This window comes from Aythya fuligula, chromosome 4, assembly GCF_009819795.1.
Source record: "Aythya fuligula isolate bAytFul2 chromosome 4, bAytFul2.pri, whole genome shotgun sequence".
NCBI classification, from domain to species: Eukaryota; Metazoa; Chordata; class Aves; order Anseriformes; family Anatidae; genus Aythya; species Aythya fuligula.
The window spans coordinates 26,337,201-26,357,447 of record NC_045562.1 but is presented as its reverse complement, the minus strand read 5'-3'; the positions used below and the strand labels follow the sequence as shown (position 1 = coordinate 26,357,447).

Below are 20,247 nucleotides of genomic sequence, written 5' to 3'. Positions count from 1 at the left end.
AACATGTGCTGTTTTCTGGCACAATGACAAAATTTCTCAGCTGCACAAATGAAGAAAATGTCAGACTTTAAAGACTCAAAGTTATCGTCAGTGAGATCTCTTCTTTCTGTACTTCAGCTTGTGCCAAGACGGGAAGTAATTTCAAAAGCTGAACCAACATCTGGATCATGATGCAATGAACACTGGAGCTAAGAGAAGGTCCTAAACCGCATTCACAGTTTTCTTCAGAGAAGATAAAAACATCAATTGCCAAAAATCACTTGATCTCAGTAGAAAAGCCTGAGGTCAACCTTTTGGCAATTTTTCAGTAAGAGAGGAACACTCAAGATCATTTACACTTGAATAATTACCCTGCTTCAAAAGCCGCTTTGAATCAAATAAACAGCTATTTTATTGACTATACATACATATTAAAGAGCATCAACATAACATAGCTGAGCAGAGCACTAAGGAAGATATACAGCAGTGCGCCTTGACTTCACACTTTGGAAGTGATACTTGTTTTCTCAACACCTACTGAGTCAGTGAAAAGACTTTTATGTGGCAAGCCAACCCTGCTCTTCGCCAGTGGCCAGCCCAAGTGTCACTGAAACTCAGAATAACACAGAATTAGCAACTCTAGTGACCAATCAACACTCCCTCAATATACTCAAGTGCAACTGAATTAAATAAGTGCTGTACGTACATTTACAAGTAGAATTACACAGTTTGTTTTTATAAAAATATGTAATTTTTATATATTACATACTATGTATGCATATATAATTACATGCATATAATTAAATCTTCTAAAGGCAATTCAGGTATGACGAAGATCCAGAATCTTCTAGCTTTGTAGTTTCAGTTACAAACAAACAAAAGCCAAAGAAAACTCTTTGCCTCTTTGTAAGGCCTGACTGATAAGAATAAAAAATTATACTGTTCACAGTCTAACATCAGCCTACATGAAAAACTTGATTCAGTCATAACTGCCAACCAATATTCGTCCCTGCTCTTTATTAGTCTTTGTGTAACATGATAATTCAGAAGAGTCTCCACTCTATCCCAAATTGGAAAACATTACTTTATAAAAATATAGCCCTTTAAAAAATTATCAGGGTGTTATTTAAAAGTACCACCATATCAAAAACAGATCTTTTTAAAATTGTTACGTACACAGACTTCATACTATCAAATGGACTCTTCCACGCAGCTAAACATGCACACCTTACTTTACTCCTGATGATTTATTCCTCTGACTAAAGAGTATCAAGTTAATCACGCATGTGAATCTTTAACTAATTTCCCTCTCATTAATCAGCATATATTTATAGATTATCATCATGACATTTATATAGGTACTTATTCCAGGTAGTATTTAAGTCAGAAGCTGCAAGCCTCCATCTACAATTAAAGTACTCCCTGTAACATAAGGGGACTCTAGAAGAAATAAAACAGCGTGTGCAACTTCATGAGGGTCTCCAAATCTTCCAAGAGGAATTGCTTTCTTCAACTCTTCTTCCTCCAAATGAGCAGTCATCTCTGTGTGAACAAAGCCTAAGAGAGGAAAAGCATTTGAAGAGTTACCTAATCTCCAATTAAATTTCTCCAGTGGATTTTCCCTGAAATCTTCATTCTTCAAAGTCTCAGAACTCAATCCACATCATTTTAGAGCCACAAACAAATTTTTACCTAACCAATAAAATGTCTTCATTTTGGAAGAACTGATGTAATAATCCAAACACAGAGATCTGTAGAACTCAATGAAAACATAGAAAAGGTAACTCTAAAATTGGGCTCAAAAACCTTATTTAGTTGCACTTTTCTGAAAAACAAAATATAATGTAGGTATGAAATCTCTGGCAAGAAACACCTACAGCTTGCAAGTGTTTCCATTATGTTTTAAAACTTACTGCAGTACTTGCAGAATTTCTATTATAACCCTTATTTCAAGAATATTTCTTTACAATTTTGAAGGACAAATTTTTACAATTTCAGCTATCTGAGGCTCAATATTCCCATTGCTGCTTTTCTTTTCTTTATGAAGCTGCAGCATATGTGATCTGATCTGACCTAACTTCTACCTGCCACCCAAAATGGGAAGTCTCAGTTTTGCTTTCTACTGTACACCTCTGCCCCTTTACAATGGTTCTGGTCCCTTTTGTGAGCCATTCAACTCCCTAACCAAGAAAAAGTGTTCTCCCTGCCTAGTTCAGAAGCAGAATTGGTTATGTAGAAATCCGAAAGGCATGACAGCTAGCACAAGGTGAACAGCAGAGTACAGAGCACTGAGCAGAGAACATCAAAAAAGACAAAAGAGATTTTTCCTTAAGGGTGATATTTTCCTGGAACAGATTGACTTGTGAAATCACAGCCTCATCCTCACAGAACTTTCTATCCAGACTCTGTTTACTAAAGGGAAAGACAGGGATACTTTCATGCCAGCTTCACACGGACATTCAAGTCTCTCTAATAACAAACAAGCATTCTCTATCAGGACATGAAAGTAGTTATCTGTATATAATTAGTTCTAATCCTTCCTTCTGTAAGGATGGCAGGTTTTGAAGGAGGAACAAAGAAAAAAAAGCCATTTATTATGTAAGAGTGGATAGAGAACAGGTAGACACATGCTCCCAGATTTCTCAGTGCTCCCGTGAAAAGACTGAAGTTTTTTGTAAAAGAATATATCATACCTTATAAAGCAAACAAACAAGAACTGTACTTACAAAGGTTGATGAAAATCAAAATAATTTATCTTAGATTACATTCAGATGTAATCTTAGATTACATTAGATCAAATATCCAGCAGTCTTGATGACTACTTATTGCAACAGTTAAGAATTTAGGAACTTCCCAAAAACTAACCTGGAGCAACCACGTTGACTCGAATTTGCTTTCTTGCTACTTCTTTAGCAAGAGCGCGTGAAAATCCAACTACTCCTGCTTTGCTAGCGCTGTATACACTTTGACCGGAGTTGCCCTTAAGTCCTACAACACTTCCTAAAATAAAGGAACATCAAAGAAGATAAAAGATTAAATGACTAATTTGAATGCTTGTTTTAGTTTTAAATTTGGAATGGAAAAGGAGATTACAAGAAAAGGAGTTGAAAGTGTATTACTAAGTGAACTTTATAGCCTCTCTCTGGGATACGCAATCCCTTAATTATCTGTGATTTTTATGAGATGCGTGTATCTATGTTGAGGAATACGTACAAGGAGAGTAAACTGGAAAGCTTTTTAAAAATATATCATTGCACAGAAAACAAGAAACCACCATATTTAATTATTTTTCATAAGTAGTAGCTGGTAGATTTAGCTACTAAAAGAGCTGGTAAAGAATGGTAAAATTATTTTTTTCAGTAAACTCTTGGATGTTTATTATTGAAACATGCTGTTTAGCAACATTTAGAAGTTGCTGAAACTAGATAAAAGAGTAATAATTCATAAAGAAATTCTAAAAAAGAAATGCTAAATATAGAATACAAAGAAATACAAAGAAAATAGTCAATTGTAACAAATAACATTCAAGATGTTACACATGACAAACCTTTCTAGAAAACTTGCTCACACAGAATTCCACTGGAATAGACAAGCAACTTACCTATATTGACAATAGCACCTCCTTGTTGTTGAATCATACTTTTTACAGCAGCTTTGCATGTCAACATTGTTCCCAAAAGGTTAGTGTGAATCTGGGATACCATATCTTCAGTCTTGGTTCTCAGTAACAAGCCATCCCTGATAAACAGACCAACAAATATAATTATATACTGGGGGAAGAGGTGGGCGAAAGAAGAGTAGAGGGGGAATTCATGAGTTCAGAAAGTACGGTGAGAGCTATTATCAGCTGCTAGAATTTTACTTTCATCAGAAACACAATACAGATGAACACCTACTACTGTTTTTCTCATTAACAACACACTAATTGCAAAAGCCCTTTCCATACTCGGCACCTTACAAGATGACAGTGTGGTCTAGAATTACATATAATCTTGTAACTAATAACTAACCTGTTGATCGCAGCTGCATTAACCAAGTAGTTAATGGGACCTAAATTCCTCTGCATCTCCTCAAAAGTATTTTGGACTTCTTGTTCTTTGGATACATCACAGCTAAGAGCCAGATGTCCTGCTGTACTGAAATAAAGGCACATGATAATAACAGCAAAAGAAGGTGAATCATTCATAAATCTTCTTAAGAATTTATAAACTCAATTGAAAAAAACAGATGTGGAACTAGTTATAACACAAGGAACCCATTCCATCTTCAGAGAATTAAATAGGCACAATTTTCAAGTACTATGTTGATTGGCTACATGACAACAGCATACAGTATTTTTGCCCTCCTGAAGTCAGCATGAGCTGATTGGTCTAGGTTCTGACTTGGTCAGGAGCCATGGATGAGACTGTTCACACCAACTCCCTGTTGGGACCTTGAATATTTCCTTGAATCTTAACTATTCCACCGGCAAGATATGAATTGTAACATACTTAACTTTCCCACAGAATATTGCAAAAACAAACTTGTACTGATATAACTCCCTCCCCCTGCCAGTTTCTCAGCCTTTGTTTTCATCCAGTTAAATAAAAAGGCTTATTTAATGATTAACTACTTTCACAAGTTACCGAAGCATTCGACAGTGAAGAAATTATTACAAAGCAGCATACATACCACCAAGACTACGTGCAGTAGTTTGGGCTACTTCCAGATTTCTAGCAATAATCGCCAGGCGGCAGCCTTTCTGTGCCAATAATTCTGCAACAGCTTTTCCTATTCCTCGGGATCCTCCAAAAATGGCGCAAACCTTGCCCATCTTCAAAAATAATTCATAAATTACAAATCAAACTTGAATTTGAGGTCCAATATTGCAGAGGACAAACAATGTTATTGCCAGTATCATGACCCTTACTATTTTGCAGCATTTTTAAAGACTGCATTATAAAATTAGTGATTTAAAAAATTTTATTCACCAAAAAAATAAAAAGCTGAACTAAATTAGGTACCACGTCTACAAATGCAAGAAATTCTTAAACATTTCTGAACTAGTGATAAAAATGCACATAATCTAGTACTCTAACACTAGTGTTATGATAACTCCAATTTAGTTGAAGAAATATGTGATTTATCTATCTAAAGGCCATAATGCAACAATCAGCTGTTTATTCAAAGCCAACATACCAGTTGTAACTACATGTATATTCCTCTTGCACTATTCTGGTACTAAAGCCGTTTAGCCTTAAGGTCTCACTCCATCCTATCCATCTGTGCTAGACACCCAAACCACAACGATTACTTGCGCATGACTTGATAATGATATATTTACACCAGGTTAACACAAAGTTACGCTACTAAGTTACTAAAGCTATGCTTAACCACTAACCTTAAGTTTTGTTTGTTTGTTTGTTTTCCTTCTACTTTTGACAAAAGCAAATGCTTTTTGAGATGTGAAATGACTCTGAAATAGCTAACTCAGGTGTCTAGGCAGGACTGTAAGACAAAAGTACTCCTATAGAATGAAGTATGTTTTTTCTGCAACCTCCAGTACCCACCCAATCAGCTATTTAGGGACTTCCTGAGCCAAAGGCAGAATCTAAGTAATAGTCATGAACCTCTTTTCCATATATTTGAATAAATCCATTTTGAACCCAATCATACTTTGTCTCCATAACATCCTGAGGCAACAAGTTTCATTATTTGTGGAAAAGTACTTTGTTTTGTTCTTAAATTTCTTTCTGATTGGTGAATGCTCTGCTTTTCTCTCTTATCTTCCCCCTTCTGCTCATAACTTGAGCCTATGTACACTTCTGCATATTACCTTAATTCCTATATCCTCTTCCAGGTTTACTTAGCTACTCTTATGCACATGGAAGCCACTAACAGACTGCCCAGCTCACTAATCCTGTCACCCTACCCTTTGCCTTATTTAGTTCTATTATGCCCTTTTTGATGTGTGATAACTATAATCACACACAGTATTAAACATACATGAACACAGTCAGCTCCTACAATGGCATGATAATTTTGGTCATCTGTGACCAAAACTTGCCTGAAGGAGCTGTCAGTCCTTTTCTATAACAGAAAAGGAAAACCCAAGTGCCTGGAATCAACCCATGCATCCCCTTCCCAGCTGGCAAATTTAACTTGGCCTCCTAGGAGCAGGAAAAGGACTAATACTTGTGCCTCAGAGGGGAGCCCTTTCAAAAGAATACACACAAAAAGACCTGCTGTGCGTAGGCAATTCTTCGTCCGTCATGACGGATCTATTCTTTTGCAGAACTATCCACACAGACTCTTGCAAGTTCTTGCCTGACTGTTGCAACAATGTGGTACTAGGATTCTCTTCCTCCTCCATATTTTGTTCTTACCAGCACTGAACATATCTACTCTCTTATTTTTATTTAAAACCTGGAAAAATACAAGTTGGAAAGCATCTTTGGAAGTCATTTTGTCTAACTCCTTCCACCCACATGCACAATGTCAACTTAGGTCAAGTCGATCAGGGCCTTATCCAGTTGAGCTCTGAAGAGTAATCGTAAGTGTGAAAAAAATCACAGCAAATCTTGAGCGTTGCCTTAATCAGCGTACGGTACCTTTGCAACTCTTCAGAATCAGTTTTGGGGTTAGCTACAGTGAGCCATCGCATGCTGTTTATAAATGTTGTCAGACCTGTACGTGTGTTCCTTTTTCTGAATAGGCTTAGGTGTACAGGCCCCAAAAAGATATTGGTGCAAATGAAGGTGCCACGAATTGTTCTGTGCTGAGGAGACCGCCTCTAAAATCTATCGTTCTGCCCTTCCTGCTCTCTGTGAGAAAGGGAAAAGCCCGGTGATTCTAGTGTTTCCAGAAATACTCGGCCTCTTTGTGCATTAACCAGGTATTTACAGGGGGATCACATAAGCCTAGCTGCAACGAAACAATATACAATCTGTGATTAAAAAAAAAAAAAAAAGAAAAGAAAAAAAAAAAAAAGAAAGAAAGAAAAGCCATACATCTTCTCTGGAGTTTGACTTGGGCGAAAAACCCGCAGCGAGCTGAGTAACGCGACATTCCCTCAACGGGCAGACGGCTCTCCCCTCCCGCCGAGCCCTTTTATAAAATTTTATATTTTTTTGCTTTCACTGCGGCCGGGGAGGCGACGTCCTCCCTGCGCACCCCTCTATCGCCCCGCCCCGCGCGCCCCAACGGTCCCTAACGGCCGCCAACGGCCCCTAACGGTCACCGCCAGGGGGCGCTCGCGCGCAGCCATGCCTTCCCCAGCGCAGCGCGGCGGGCGGCAGCAGCCGGCGCCCCCCTCCCTTTTCCCTCCCTCCCGCCGGCCGCGGAGGCGCCGTGGCGGCTGCCGGGCGCCCGGCTGCGCGCTCACCTCCCCGGGGCGTGGCGGCGCGGCTGGGCGCCGGGGTAGGGCGGGGGCTCCGCGGCGCGGCTGCCGGCGCGGCTCGGGCCGGCGCTCAAGATGGAGCCCGCGGCGCGTAGGGGGCCGCCCGCCCGCCCGCCCGGGCACGCCGGGAGCTGTAGTCCCCGTGAGGCGGCGGCGGTGCCACGGTGGCAGGGCGGGACGGGGCGGCGTGAGGGGGAGGCGGTGCCCGCTCCTCCCGCTGCTTGGCTGGCCCCAGTCGCGCCCTTCAGGGAGTTGTGGCCACAGCGCCAGGGTTTTGCTCTTAGCTCATCTTTATTACTGAAGGTTTTCCTTTTCCCCGCCCCCCAGTATCCAGAATTTCCGCAGGGACTGAACACTCTCATCATGCCCAAACTGCTTAGGCGCACTTTTCCCACAAATATGTGAGCAGATTTCGCTCTTGAAAAACTTAATTCAACTTAATTCAGTGTACCTGAGTGAAAAGTTACGTCAAAAAGAAAAACAACACACCGCCCCCCTCAGGCTGGCACAGGGCTCCAGCTCCGATCCCAGGCACTGGCCCCTCCTGCAGTGGACTTTGGCCTTAAAAGATTTCCACCGCCATCTCTGTCTCTCCTGCTATCGCTCACTTCCCTCCATACACCCGACTCCTCGCGTAAGGAGTGCAGCCATGGAGGGCGCCAGTCTTTCCTTCTCCACGTATCAACACAGTCCTAACTTTCCTCATTCTTCCTTGCATACTCTCATCCCTGTTCCCATTCACTATATGTTTATATACACTGCACAATAATATCTATGGCAATAACTTCAAGAATTTATCATTTCGATAATTTATCATGCAACAGCCTCTTTGGATATTCCTCCTATTGTTGGTGAAAAGTATTTTTGATAAGTATTTCCCAGCAAATGTAACTAGGCTTTAGTTCATAAACATAAACTGCTGTCAGCATTCGGACTAAGAGCAAAAAGTTATAAACAGCCAAGATTTCCGTCATATTATGAAGTTATTCCTGCCCTAATATATCACTAACCACAATATCAGTTACTGAATGGACAGCTTTGAATTGTTGCCCACTTTGGTCCTGTGATATGGCCTTCTGGAAATTCACTGTGTCTACTCATATTTCTGTTCAGTGCACTGTATTTACTGTGTCGCCAGGTTTGTTTTGTTCGGGAAAGGAAAGAAAGTGGGATGTTGGGAGATGATGACAGGGAGAAGGGAGTGAACAGAGTCAGAAAGAAGAGGAAGGATATTAAATGTGGAAAGATTTTGCATAGTGATTTGAACTGAACTCTATGAGATAAAGATAACTAAAGATAACTAAAGCTCTAAAGGAGTAGCAACACAGTTAATAAGCAACATGACTTGATCCTTCACCTGCCTTCCCTTTATAAGCGCTAAGAAGAACTAAGAAGAACTTAAAGAAGCAACAGCTTTATTTTGTGAACACAGTAATTAGTCCTCAGACCTGAGACACATGAAAGTGAAATACTTCCATGATTCCTAATATCTACTTAGAAATATGTAACATTTGTGAATAGGAGGAGACCAAAGGCTGCTTGAAGTAGGAAACTGAAGGCATATCCACATGCATTAAGCCATTTTTATAACCTCCTATTTTAGCAGGATTGTTCATTACAGGACTATTTGCAAGGTTAACCCTAATGAGGCACAGATTTACTGAGTACAGGAATACCAGCTTAATGTGGCACATCTACTTACTGGCAGAAAACAGCAAGTCAAGGGACTGTGCAGTCATCCCGCCACAACTGCAAATAGATGTTATCCGAACCATAAGGACTTCTGGCAGAACTTCAGCTGATGATTTGCCAGCAATGAGTGTTGAACATGGTCCATAATAAATAGCAACTGTGATAGTGATAGTGACAATCACTCATATCTCATACACTGCTCACCTCCTTTATCTTCACCAGTATTATAGGAAATGTCAAAGACAATATTCTTTACAGCTGTTACCCATTTTGCAGCCCGAAACACATACAGTAACACTTGGAGCACTTTCAAGGAACTCAATTCCCAACATTCAATTTTCTCCATCAGATTGCCCTAAATAAATCTAGTTTCATATCTCATCTCCTCACAGAAATACTTTGGTGTCATTTCATCTTGCTCATGTATTACTGAGCAACTGAAGACTTCATCTCCTTGTGAGGTACAGAAGCCCATAACATTGTATTTCCTTCCGATGACTGAGCATTAGAGTAGTAAATCATAATAATACCAATCAGCTGGCTTAATGAGGTAGGAGGTAGGTTATTAAAAATGAGAAGAGGTATTTTTAGATGATTGCTAGTGCCATTTCTTAATTTATCTATCACAGTATTTTCCTTCAAAAATTAGCAGTAGCAATTAGCATTCTTGAAAAGAATTAACTATTGCTCACTCTAGACTATGTCAGATCAAGTGATGGCTGATTATATAAAACACATGCCTTATTTCAACAGTTTTAACCTGTAATCATTTTTCAAAGGTATTGATTTTCAGGAGCACAGTTTATTACAAGATTGTCCTAGCAGTCCAACATATTTTCCTAGCTCCCCAAGAGGTCCAGTAAGCACAACTGCCCAGCCACACACCGTTAGTATTACAGCAATCTAGGATGGCACAAGCTACTATCCTGAAACCTCAGAAAGAAATTTTATGAATCATATATATTTACGGTTATTCATTTTATAAAATAATTAAATATTTACTGCAAAGTGAGTGAAAAGAGCAGTTTAGAAATCGGTCTAGAAGGTGTGTCTTTTATGTGATGCAGGCTGATGCAACTGTAGGATGCTACAGGAGTCTGAGCTGTTTTTCCAGAACAGGAAAATTTCACACATATATAACTATTTTGTTTATTTTTATCCTCACCTGCCTAAACATTCTCTATAAGGTTTTGTATCATTTCTATACTGAACATACAAAATATACTACATACTACAGTGGCAGATTATCCCCAGCCTTCCGTGGACAAGCTCCCCTTTCTGCCAGAGTTCAACTTCCCTTCATCCAGTTTCTTCACATTGTGTTTACACTTGAATGCAGGACATGCAGGACATGTCCTCAGCCCATCCAAGTTCTTTCAATAGACACAAAAGTCATATACCACTGTTTGAGTAGGGTACATTTCTTCATGGAACTATAGATTTGCCCAAAAGTCATTTCTGAAGGGCACTGAATAAAAAAAAAAAAAAGAGAGAGAGAGAGAGAACTTGAAGACTTGAAGGTTAGCTTTTCAGAGAATTACTTAACTGAAACACCGAATATTCTGAGGAGATTCAAGGTAGCATTTTCTCCCCGATTGTCTCAGCTTAGCTACTAAGCCAGAGCAGATACGTAAGTGATGACAAAACATTTATCAGAGACTTTGCTATTTCTGAAAACAAGATAGCTGGCTTCTCCTTACAGCTGATTCTGTGCAGCAAGAGGGTCATTAGGCATGACTTTCTAAGATGTATTTGCAGCTCCAACCAACCTGAACTGGAATTGTGAAGTCCATTGCTTTCCATTGTTTCTTTCTTCTACGTGATTCTTCCCTTCGTGTTTTTCTCCCTTCCTGCTACACATAAGGATAAAGAATGCTTTTCTTTCTGTCTTACAGGAAGAAGTGTCATCTTTATCACCTGCAAATCATATTTTTTTCCATAATATTGCTCACAGACTGAAGATTTTCAAGCAAAATTGCCCAAATCTAGACTTCATTGACTACCACTGCATAATACAATGTTTCATCGTGCACACAGATCACGATTATTTTAGGCAACTTATACAAGTGGGAAACGTTTCTGCAGTGTGCAATGTTTACATAGCAGAACTCATTCCTGTTTACTTCATCAAATCATCATTCAATTTGAGGATGCCTTTCATAAACAATTATTCTGCTCTAATAGTAACAAGCAACACATTTGCTTTGCAGACACCTCAGTGTAGCACTCCTGTCAACATTAGTTGTCTGTCATGTGCTCTAAAGTGTTTTTTAAAAAAAAATATGGCATGCCATCTGGCTCCCAAATGCTCATTAAATGCATTGGAACATGAATGTTTAAGGAAGCTATGATCACGATGCCCACCACTTATTTATTTAGTTATTTATTTGACAATACAAGCAAGAAAAAAAATGACGTGGTTAAATTATTATTTTTTAAAAAATAATTTAACTTCTTACAATTAAGAACGTGCCAGCCATTGCAGAGCACAAAGACAGATGACAGGCCCTATTCCCAGGAGTTTGTGATCCAATTTTATTTCCCAAGGGACATGAAAAGGGAAGAAAAACTAGCAGGGGAATGGGAAACTCAGGCAATAGACTATTTAGGTTGCTAAGAGGAAGGACGTTCTTATGAACTGCAATTCAGAGGATGTGCTACAAATTTCTTTTAAGACTTGCCAAGCCACTTACAGATTTTTTCTTCTCTGAACTTGAGTTCTCCCATCTTTAATTGAGGCTAACGGTTACCAACTTCCCCTCTAGACACAGCCCCTGGAAAAGATACCACATATTCTACAATTTTTGTCTTTTTTTTTTTTTTTTTTTCCTCCTGTGGAAGCACTTCTAGCCCTTACTGTAGAAAGAGAACTACACCTGGAAAAAAATGAATTAATAGATCCAGGCCTTAGGCCCTATTTGGAGACTATAATTAATTTTTCATGGGAAACATAAATAGGTTAGGGAAGGCTAAGGAAGTGTCCAAAAAAAAATGAGCACTAAAGAAAAGTTTAATGGTAGCTCAGTATTTCCTGCAATTTTTCAAATAAGATTTATCCTTTTTACTAAACATTGCTAGACTTCCATTTTCTGGTGCTTAAAAAAGAAGAGGGGTGGTAGCAATGTATATTTAGATTTAAAAGCTGTTAAATATATGTAAATAAATTATCTGATAAATAAGTGTTAAGCAATTCTACTTATGACATATTGGTACACAGCCTTGTAACACTGATGCAAGAGAAAAGAACAAGCTGTGATCCTGCAGACAACAGCCCAGAGAGTATAGAAAAGGAGAAACCAGATAACCAAATGGGCTGAGAATGGAAAAACACTATGTCCTCATCCAGTACACAGCAGGACTACGTCTCCTGCATTACACGTGGACGAGGTGGGTAGACTCTCTGTTGTGAGAACTGGGTAACGTTGTACCGAGGCTGACCTTATCCAGCCTCTCTGCATTTTGTTCAACTCAATGCATAGCTATTTTTAGCGGCAGAACTCTGCATAATGTTTTATAACCCATTTTGGCTGTAATGCTACATGCAGTTGCGACATCCTTCGTAGCTGTAACCAATCTAGGCTGCCTATCTTGTTAAGCAGTTGGGGAAAAAAAGATACACGTGGAAATAAATAAGGCACTGAATACCCCTATTTGGATGTAAAAGGAAGCCTTTTGCTCTAAGACTTCTGTACCTGGACGCTCAGAAACTATGACAAAAACAAGTCAGTTAATGAGGGAGGTGGGGTGGGGTGGAGCTTGCAAGCAAACAGAAACGCTGCCACGCTCTTCTGTTTTGCCATCTGGAACTGCACAACACAGCAGGAGGTTCCAAAACAAGATTCTTGTAAGTTAATAAATCTGTTATGCTGACAGGAGGGTCATTCTGTTTCTGATAAGACAGACTGCTCCCCGAGGGATGAGAAAACCCATGTATGTGGAATTAGTGTGCACTGTCTGTGCCAGCAAATTTATGTGAATGAGACAAGTCAGTGCCGGGCAGCCATTCCTAATGAACAGCTCTTGCCATGTGAGGGGCAGCCATGCAGAGAGATTCATGTGATGATAGAATGGATACTCTGTAAAGAGCAGGGCACGGTAGGTATTCTACTTGTGGTAACTCAAAAAGCAGCATAAATTTGAATATCTTTACACCAGCTGAGAAATCACATCTGCCACTAATATTAACTGTTTCTGCATATTTTATCAACCCAACAAGTAAATTACCAGTTCATTTTTCTGTCAAAATAATAATAAAAAAACATACAGGATAATATTCTCCCTAACAGTGTCTGCATTCTAGGCATTTCCAAATTCACAAGAATTATACTCACGTGTGACTGAAAAATGCAAAACACAAAGCCCAGTTCTACTATCTAACTAAAGCTCACTTACAGTAACGTTAATGTTTGCATCTCCCATGCCTCTAAACATAATTGTTTCATAAGTAGGAATTTTCTAGTTTTATTTATAATATAAATGCATTATGCAAGTCATAAACAAGTAGATAAACAGTATCTAAGTAAAGCAAAGATCATCAGCCTGGATCACAGCTCCATTCTATAGCCCCGCTTTCTGAAATATAATCCATTCATTCAGCTACAGCATGATTCAGTTCTTTCAGAAGAGCACACACATTAACACGTAAATGTTGAACTAAGACAACTACAGCCATACAAATAGTAATGGCACAGCATTCATCCATGTATCTTCCTTTGGAAAACAAGGCATTGCGATGCTACAGGTCCTCATTTCTTTTTACAGCATCATTTGAAAGGCAGCTCTTTCCTTTCAGACACAGGCTACACATTCTCCTTGATTTTCACACCTTTAGCACATCCTGTATAAGCACAGGTCTTTTAGTTAATAAGGTGTGCAGCCATTCAATTTCTAGGTACAGTAATTGTCAGATTATTTCCAACCCTTCCTGCAGCTAATACCTAGCACTGATATCAGTACCAATCCCAGAATTAGTGCTCCCTTGGCTGATAATGCTTCTTTTGGAAGTCTTCCTCCCACTGTGGCCCCCAACTAGTTTGCTCGTAAGGCAAGGTGTCATTTATCTCACCCTTTCCTTTCCCAAAGCCAATCCTCTCCTTTTTAAAAAGTGCAAAGAAAGGAGAAAAAGAAAAGCACATGTACAGTGTCGCACCCTTCAGCCCTTTGGATATATTTAATGTGGCAAGCCAAGAATTATTCCTAAAACCCAGATGATAAAAGCTGCAATGAAATAAACCAGATTTTGATTACCCTGAAATTAAGGAGGTTCCCACATCTCTTTTAGTAAAAGGCCTCTCTCTCCCATCTCTGACTTTTGCATGTTCATTGTTCCAGTTATCGGCACAGATAATGCTCAACTTGCTTTTCCTCCACAGCTGGGGTAAGCAGCTCTCCCGGGTACCACAGGTGTCATCTTCCTGCCACCAAAACCAAACCTGTGCACCTACATTACACATCTGATATAATGCCTAGCTTACACCTAGCACTTCATTTCTTTTCCTCCAAAAGAAAGCATTTGCCCTCTTAATTTCTAACTCTACAACTGTAAATTTCTCATCACTGTAAATTTCTCATCACAGTTTTCCAGCACTAGTGACAGGAGACTCCACATGACTAACGTTGGACGTGCATAAACAGATTGAAATTATTGTCAGCATTGCCAGGATTTCTTGGAACAAGCCTTGATCCATGTGTTGTGCTGCCCAATTACAGCAACTGAAGGCCTTTGCTCTGAACTTGCTTTCAGTGGAGACACGCACTGCTCTCAACATGCGTGTCAGCAGACTGTTTTAAATACCCAGTTGGTGAAAGTGTCTGGGATTATTTGCTTAAGCACGGTCCAAGGCATAATTTAAGTCCCTGATTCAGCAAAACTCACAAGCACCTGAAACTGCCTCTGAAGTCAGTGTAGCTTTAGTGCATACACCAAAGGATTACACCAAAGACAGCCATGGTGACTAATGCATAACATGAGAGGAAGGGAAAGAGTATTCTGGGCCAATTCAGTCAACCATGACCATTAAATCTCAAAGTGGAAAATAGAAAACATTCCCCAAGATCTCCAAAGTGCTGTAGTTTCCCCTCATATTTAAACATTAAAGCACCCAAGAAATCAATTTTAGGATTGAAATGTCAATTGGACTTATTTTTGCTGGTTTAGAAATGTATAAATAACTTCTATTTGTATGTAACATTGCATTCATTTTCCTAGAACCAGATGCTTCACACCACTTTATTTCTGGGATGGTCCAGACAGAGAAAAACTTACTCAGTAAAACACCTCATCACACATTTAACTATCAAGACCGTGCTTAAATCCATTCCTGTTCTGTAAAGTGCTTAACGTTTTTTTGTTTGCTTTTTTGTTTAATGAGAGTCCAACGCACTTAATCCTTTCTGAAATGAAGGCCTTGGAGGTTAAATGCGAGAAAGCAGAGAAAGAGGTGGTTGGGCATAACATCAGGCTACGTTATAATTAGCCACTAGACATACTAGTTCTGGCTATAAAAAAGTAATTTGAAGTTATAAGCAAGATATTACATTCATGCCTTAGGGACCTCTTTTATACTTGGAATCACAAATTCAGCATCCAATCTCTGCTCCCAAAGCATTTGATTGTGTCACTGAATATAGCAAAAATACAGCATAGTCCAGCTATAAGCTAACATAAAGTTGTCAATACTTTCTATTTATGTCATTTCAAATGCCTGACAAACTGGCAGCTTTTAAGGAAAAAAAAACAAAACACCTTCAACCAGAAGTCGACCAGAATCTAGTATTTGCCCTTGAAGAAACTACTTAACTTTTCAACTACTTCCTAAAAAATGCTGCTTTTCATAAGATTTTAGAAGAGAAAATACACAGATACATGCAGACAGATCTTCAGGCTCACAAACAGACAACAAAGAAGAGTTACAGCCTCTGCCGGCACTATCTGACGTTCAAGTCCAAAAACCCCAAAAGCACAGGTTCGCTAGTTTTTCTCTAAGCTAACTCTTGTACTTGACAGAAGATACCTCTTGTACTGGCGGATTTAGCCATTACTCAATGCAAAGGGGGCTGTAGTGTAATTAAATCACAGATGTGCGAGTATGCTCTATTACTGTCAGCTACGAGAGTGTGATACTTCACAGTCAAAACCAAACCTGTTACACAGATCAGCAAAAGCAGTAAGAGAGCAGATGGAAAAATTCCCACATCATCCTGTTCATCAGTAACACGCTTCAGCTGAGCCTACACAACAAAGGTTTGCCAACATAAATACATCACACTGCAAAGACAGGCGCAACCTATTGATTGATCTTTTCCCACCAGCACAACCTCTGAAAAGATGCAACTGCTCTGGGAGCAGACAGCTTTCACAGCTTGGTTCAGCCATCTGAGGATGTTGAGCAGCTCCACCACCAAGTCGTGCCATGGTCCCGGACTGCACCTGCACTCAGGCAATCTGGCAACGGAGCTGTCAGCGCAGGGGCCCTGCTGGGAAGAAGAGGCCTCACAGACACGTAAGCAGTGAGGTTCTGTTGTGGTCCTCATCTCCCAGACATCCAAACACTTGGTCAGATCCAGTAACGAACCACACTGCCCTACTGTGGGAGAGGAGTACTGGCATCTTTACTAAGCGACAGCTTAGTGACAAAAACATAAAAAAGAAAAAATTGAAGCTAAACCAGACAATGTTTCACCGATCTCTAATTACAGGGCTCTTTCTCCTCCCACCCATTCCCACTGGGGCAGAGTAAAGATTGGCAAGGCATCAGTCAAAGAGAACTGCAGCAACTTTCCCATTCTCAGAAACCGATCCTGTGTTCAAGAGAACCCTTGAGAAATGTTACCCAGAGGGTTTTATATTTTAGTATTTAGATTGTCTTAGATCGTCTAAATGTAGGAGTTGGGCTTGATTCTTGGGGGCCACTTCCATATATTCTCTGTGTTCATTAATACTACACCAAATGAGAGAGATGGGTTGTGGATATTGCCTAATCTTATTTGCATTTGGCAACAAGTTAACATGCATTTCCTTATCGAGGAATTTAGATGTTACATCTAAACAGGTACAAATCAGAAGTTTTATTGACCAAACCCATTGCAGGCCTCCAGAAATCAATATGGTAGTGGCACACACAACCGGGCCAATGATAGTTGGTTAGGAACCTTTCTCTGGTTTACCTGACAGAACTCAAACACCATCTCATTCTTGATCTCCGTCTCCCAGAGACATTCTCAACAGAAGCACTCCAGCTTCCTATGAGTTATGCCTAGCAGTCTTTGGCAAAAAAATGCACTTCAGTATTAAGGAATATGCCTGTGATACAAAGGTACTGAATGCATAGGCAGGGCGATTACCCCTTTATTAAAATATTTTTAAACCGAGTTTTAGAACATTTATCTCTTTGCATGTGTTCTTATCCTTCCTGAAAATGCTGATCTTCACATAGCCCAATATTGTTTTATTTTAAAAAGTTATTAAATTTCATCCTTGTAAAAAAAGCTGTAATGCATATCAGATGTCATAAATTACTAAATGCAATGAATTTAGCCTGGAGAAAAGGAGGCTCAGGGGCGACCTTATCGCTCTTTATAAGTACATTAAAGGAGGCTGTAGAGAGGTGGGGGTTGGTCTGTTCTCTCACGTGCCTGGTGACAGGAGGGGAAACAGGCTAAAGTTGCGCCAGGGGTGTTTTAGGTTGGATGTTAGGAAGAACTTCTTTACTGAAAGGGTTGTGAGGTATTGGAATGGGCTGCCCAGGGAAGTGGTGGAGTCACCATCCCTGGAGGTCTTTAAAAGACGTTTAGATGTTGAACTTAGAGATATGGTTTAGTGGAGGATTGGTTAGTGTTAGGTCAGAGGTTGGACTCGATGATCTTGAGGTCTCTTCCAACCTAGATAATTCTGTGATTCTGTAATTTCAGTGAGATGTAGGACAATACAGTCACTTGTAAACTATAAACTTAGAAGTTGGACAGAAGCATAGAGCAAACCTTTGATAATGGAGAAAAAACACAGCAAATTTTCCTGACCTGCATGTATTCAAAAGACACACTGAGGTTTCCTAGCAAAGAGAGTAGAGAAAACTTACTTAAACTGTAAACTTTTAAGAGCTAGAATTCTTCAGCTTACTGAGAATTCAGCCAGCTGAAATAAGAAATTTGACCTAGGTCATGTCCCTCGTTGTGGAAAACAAAGTCAATGACCACTTTAAAGACATTCAGCTGCTGACTCATCTTCTCTCCCAAGCCTCCACAGATATACCATGAGAAAATACTGCAGTAACTAACCACAGAAGATTCTGGGGCTAGCAGCTGTTTCCAAACCAGACACTACTCTGCAATTATGGATTGGAAAATTTATAGGTTTGATTGAAAAGTGACCAAGTCTCCCATGCATTACAGCGCTGCTAAACAGCATCATCTTTGATCTAGTTAGAACCTTATCTATACCAGTGGAATAAACATTTTTTGAGAAAAGGATAACACAGCCCTTAAACCTCCGTATTTTCCAAATATGAAAATGAACAAGTTCAGTTTCTTTCAGATATATTCCTTCTCCAGAGAAGATATTTTCTTTCACTGTTTAACAGTAGGGGGCATATTCAGTGTATGCCAGCAAAGTTTAATGAAATCAATGAAGTAGCACTGATTTGCAGTAATTGAGAGTCCAACCATGTGTTCTAATGCCAAAGAATTTGGATCTTTTAAAGACTTCTATTGCCTTCCTTTCTAGAAAGTGTGTGTGGCAGGATGGAAGCTGGGGGAGGATCAAAGTCCATTTGTTTTGTGGAATGAGGTTCCATCTAAGACAGCAGGGACAGAAAACACCTGCACAGATATTTTAAAATCCTGACATTTTTTTTCTGCCTTTGTAATACAGTATTTTTTTCTTGCTGTGCTTGCCAAATTTCCACTCTTTGCACTCCTGCACAGGCTGTTCCCACCACTATGAAAATAAAATGTAGCTACTGTTTGGGCACATCTCCTGGATTGGTTTTGATCTAAGTAACTACTAGATGCAAACATCAGAAGGCTTTGGGTTTTGCATGCCACGTAAACAGGACCATAACATAGGGACTTAGGTTGGTTGCAGAGAACAGCTGAGTACTATTCATTTAAATGTGCTAAGAGGGATTTTTTACAAGCTAGTTTTAACGATGTATAGTTGAAATCTGGGGCTAACGTTACTGTGTTTAAATTGTCTTTAATCCATTGAGTAGGAACAGCAGTGAAGTTAAGGAATGATTTTGCCACTTCTATTTTGAGAAAAATAATACAGCTGGTAGGAAAGAGTACAGTAGAAGGAACGGATAAATAGTAATTTCTGACATCAACTAACATTATATTCAGTGTAACTGCCATGATTTGATAGACATGCATGAAATGCTCATTATGTTACATTTTGAATAGCTTTTGCATATTGCAGATTGGATACAGTGAATTCATTTATGTTTTGTTCCTTGTATCCAGCTGATTCTGATCAAATTGCTCTTCAACTGCTCAATGGATCAGCTAAGTCTCTCACCCACAGAAATCAATCTGCAGGAGACTTCTCTAGGAGAAGGATTTAGATGTTCCAGCTGTTGAGTGTATTTGGAGGCATGTGTCATCATCTATCAGAACGTATCTGCAAGTCCACTAAAACTAGTGAGCATTTACATTCAGAACGGGCTTAACATCACATACCTCACAAGAACTGGAGTTGTCAGTTTGGCAAATGAGGAAACTGAGGCTCAGAAAGCTGAGACCTCAGGTTTTCAAGAGCAGCTGCTAACTTCAAGGACCTCAACAAGTTTGTCTCCTAGAAAGTAAGAGGAATTTGGATAACACTGTGAAAAAGACTGCCTTGCATCTGTGCCATTTCCCAAAACAACCCACAAATATCAGTATACTACATAGATTATGTTGAAAATAGACACTACCACTGTTTATAAATGGCAGCCTGTAACTCCTGTTGTGGTTTTTGTTTGTTTGTTTTCTTTTAAATCAGTACTCAGTGTGATATATATTCTCAAAGCACACCCATCAGGTGCCTTTCAGGTAATTCATGAATACAGATGTCTTGTTTTGGATTTCAGGCATGTTTTGACATGAGAACAACTATGCAGCTCAGGCCAATCAGAACAGCAGTTCTAGACACAGGCAAACACAAGTTTAAGAGACTACGCAAAGATTGAGGGCTACATTTTCAGTCTTAGACATTCAAGTTC

At 39.5% G+C, this 20,247-nt stretch overlaps 1 protein-coding gene across 2 annotated transcripts; it reads right to left on the bottom strand.

Annotated features, from left to right (window-relative positions):
- Positions 1-364: 364 nt before the first annotated feature.
- Positions 365-19,775, bottom strand: CBR4 (carbonyl reductase 4). 2 transcript variants are annotated; one of them, XM_032186587.1, is made up of 6 exons: positions 19,724-19,775; positions 4,651-4,792; positions 3,990-4,110; positions 3,581-3,717; positions 2,845-2,979; positions 365-1,536 (listed from the first exon to the last, which is right to left on the bottom strand). In XM_032186587.1, exons 2-6 carry the CDS (start codon positions 4,790-4,792, stop codon positions 1,358-1,360), a joined length of 714 nt encoding a protein of 237 aa, XP_032042478.1. In that variant the 5' UTR covers positions 19,724-19,775; the 3' UTR covers positions 365-1,357. The 2 variants fall into 2 exon arrangements, with proteins under 2 accessions (XP_032042478.1, XP_032042477.1); XM_032186586.1 differs by lacking the exon at positions 19,724-19,775 and adding an exon at positions 7,343-7,387.
- Positions 19,776-20,247: the final 472 nt, after the last annotated feature.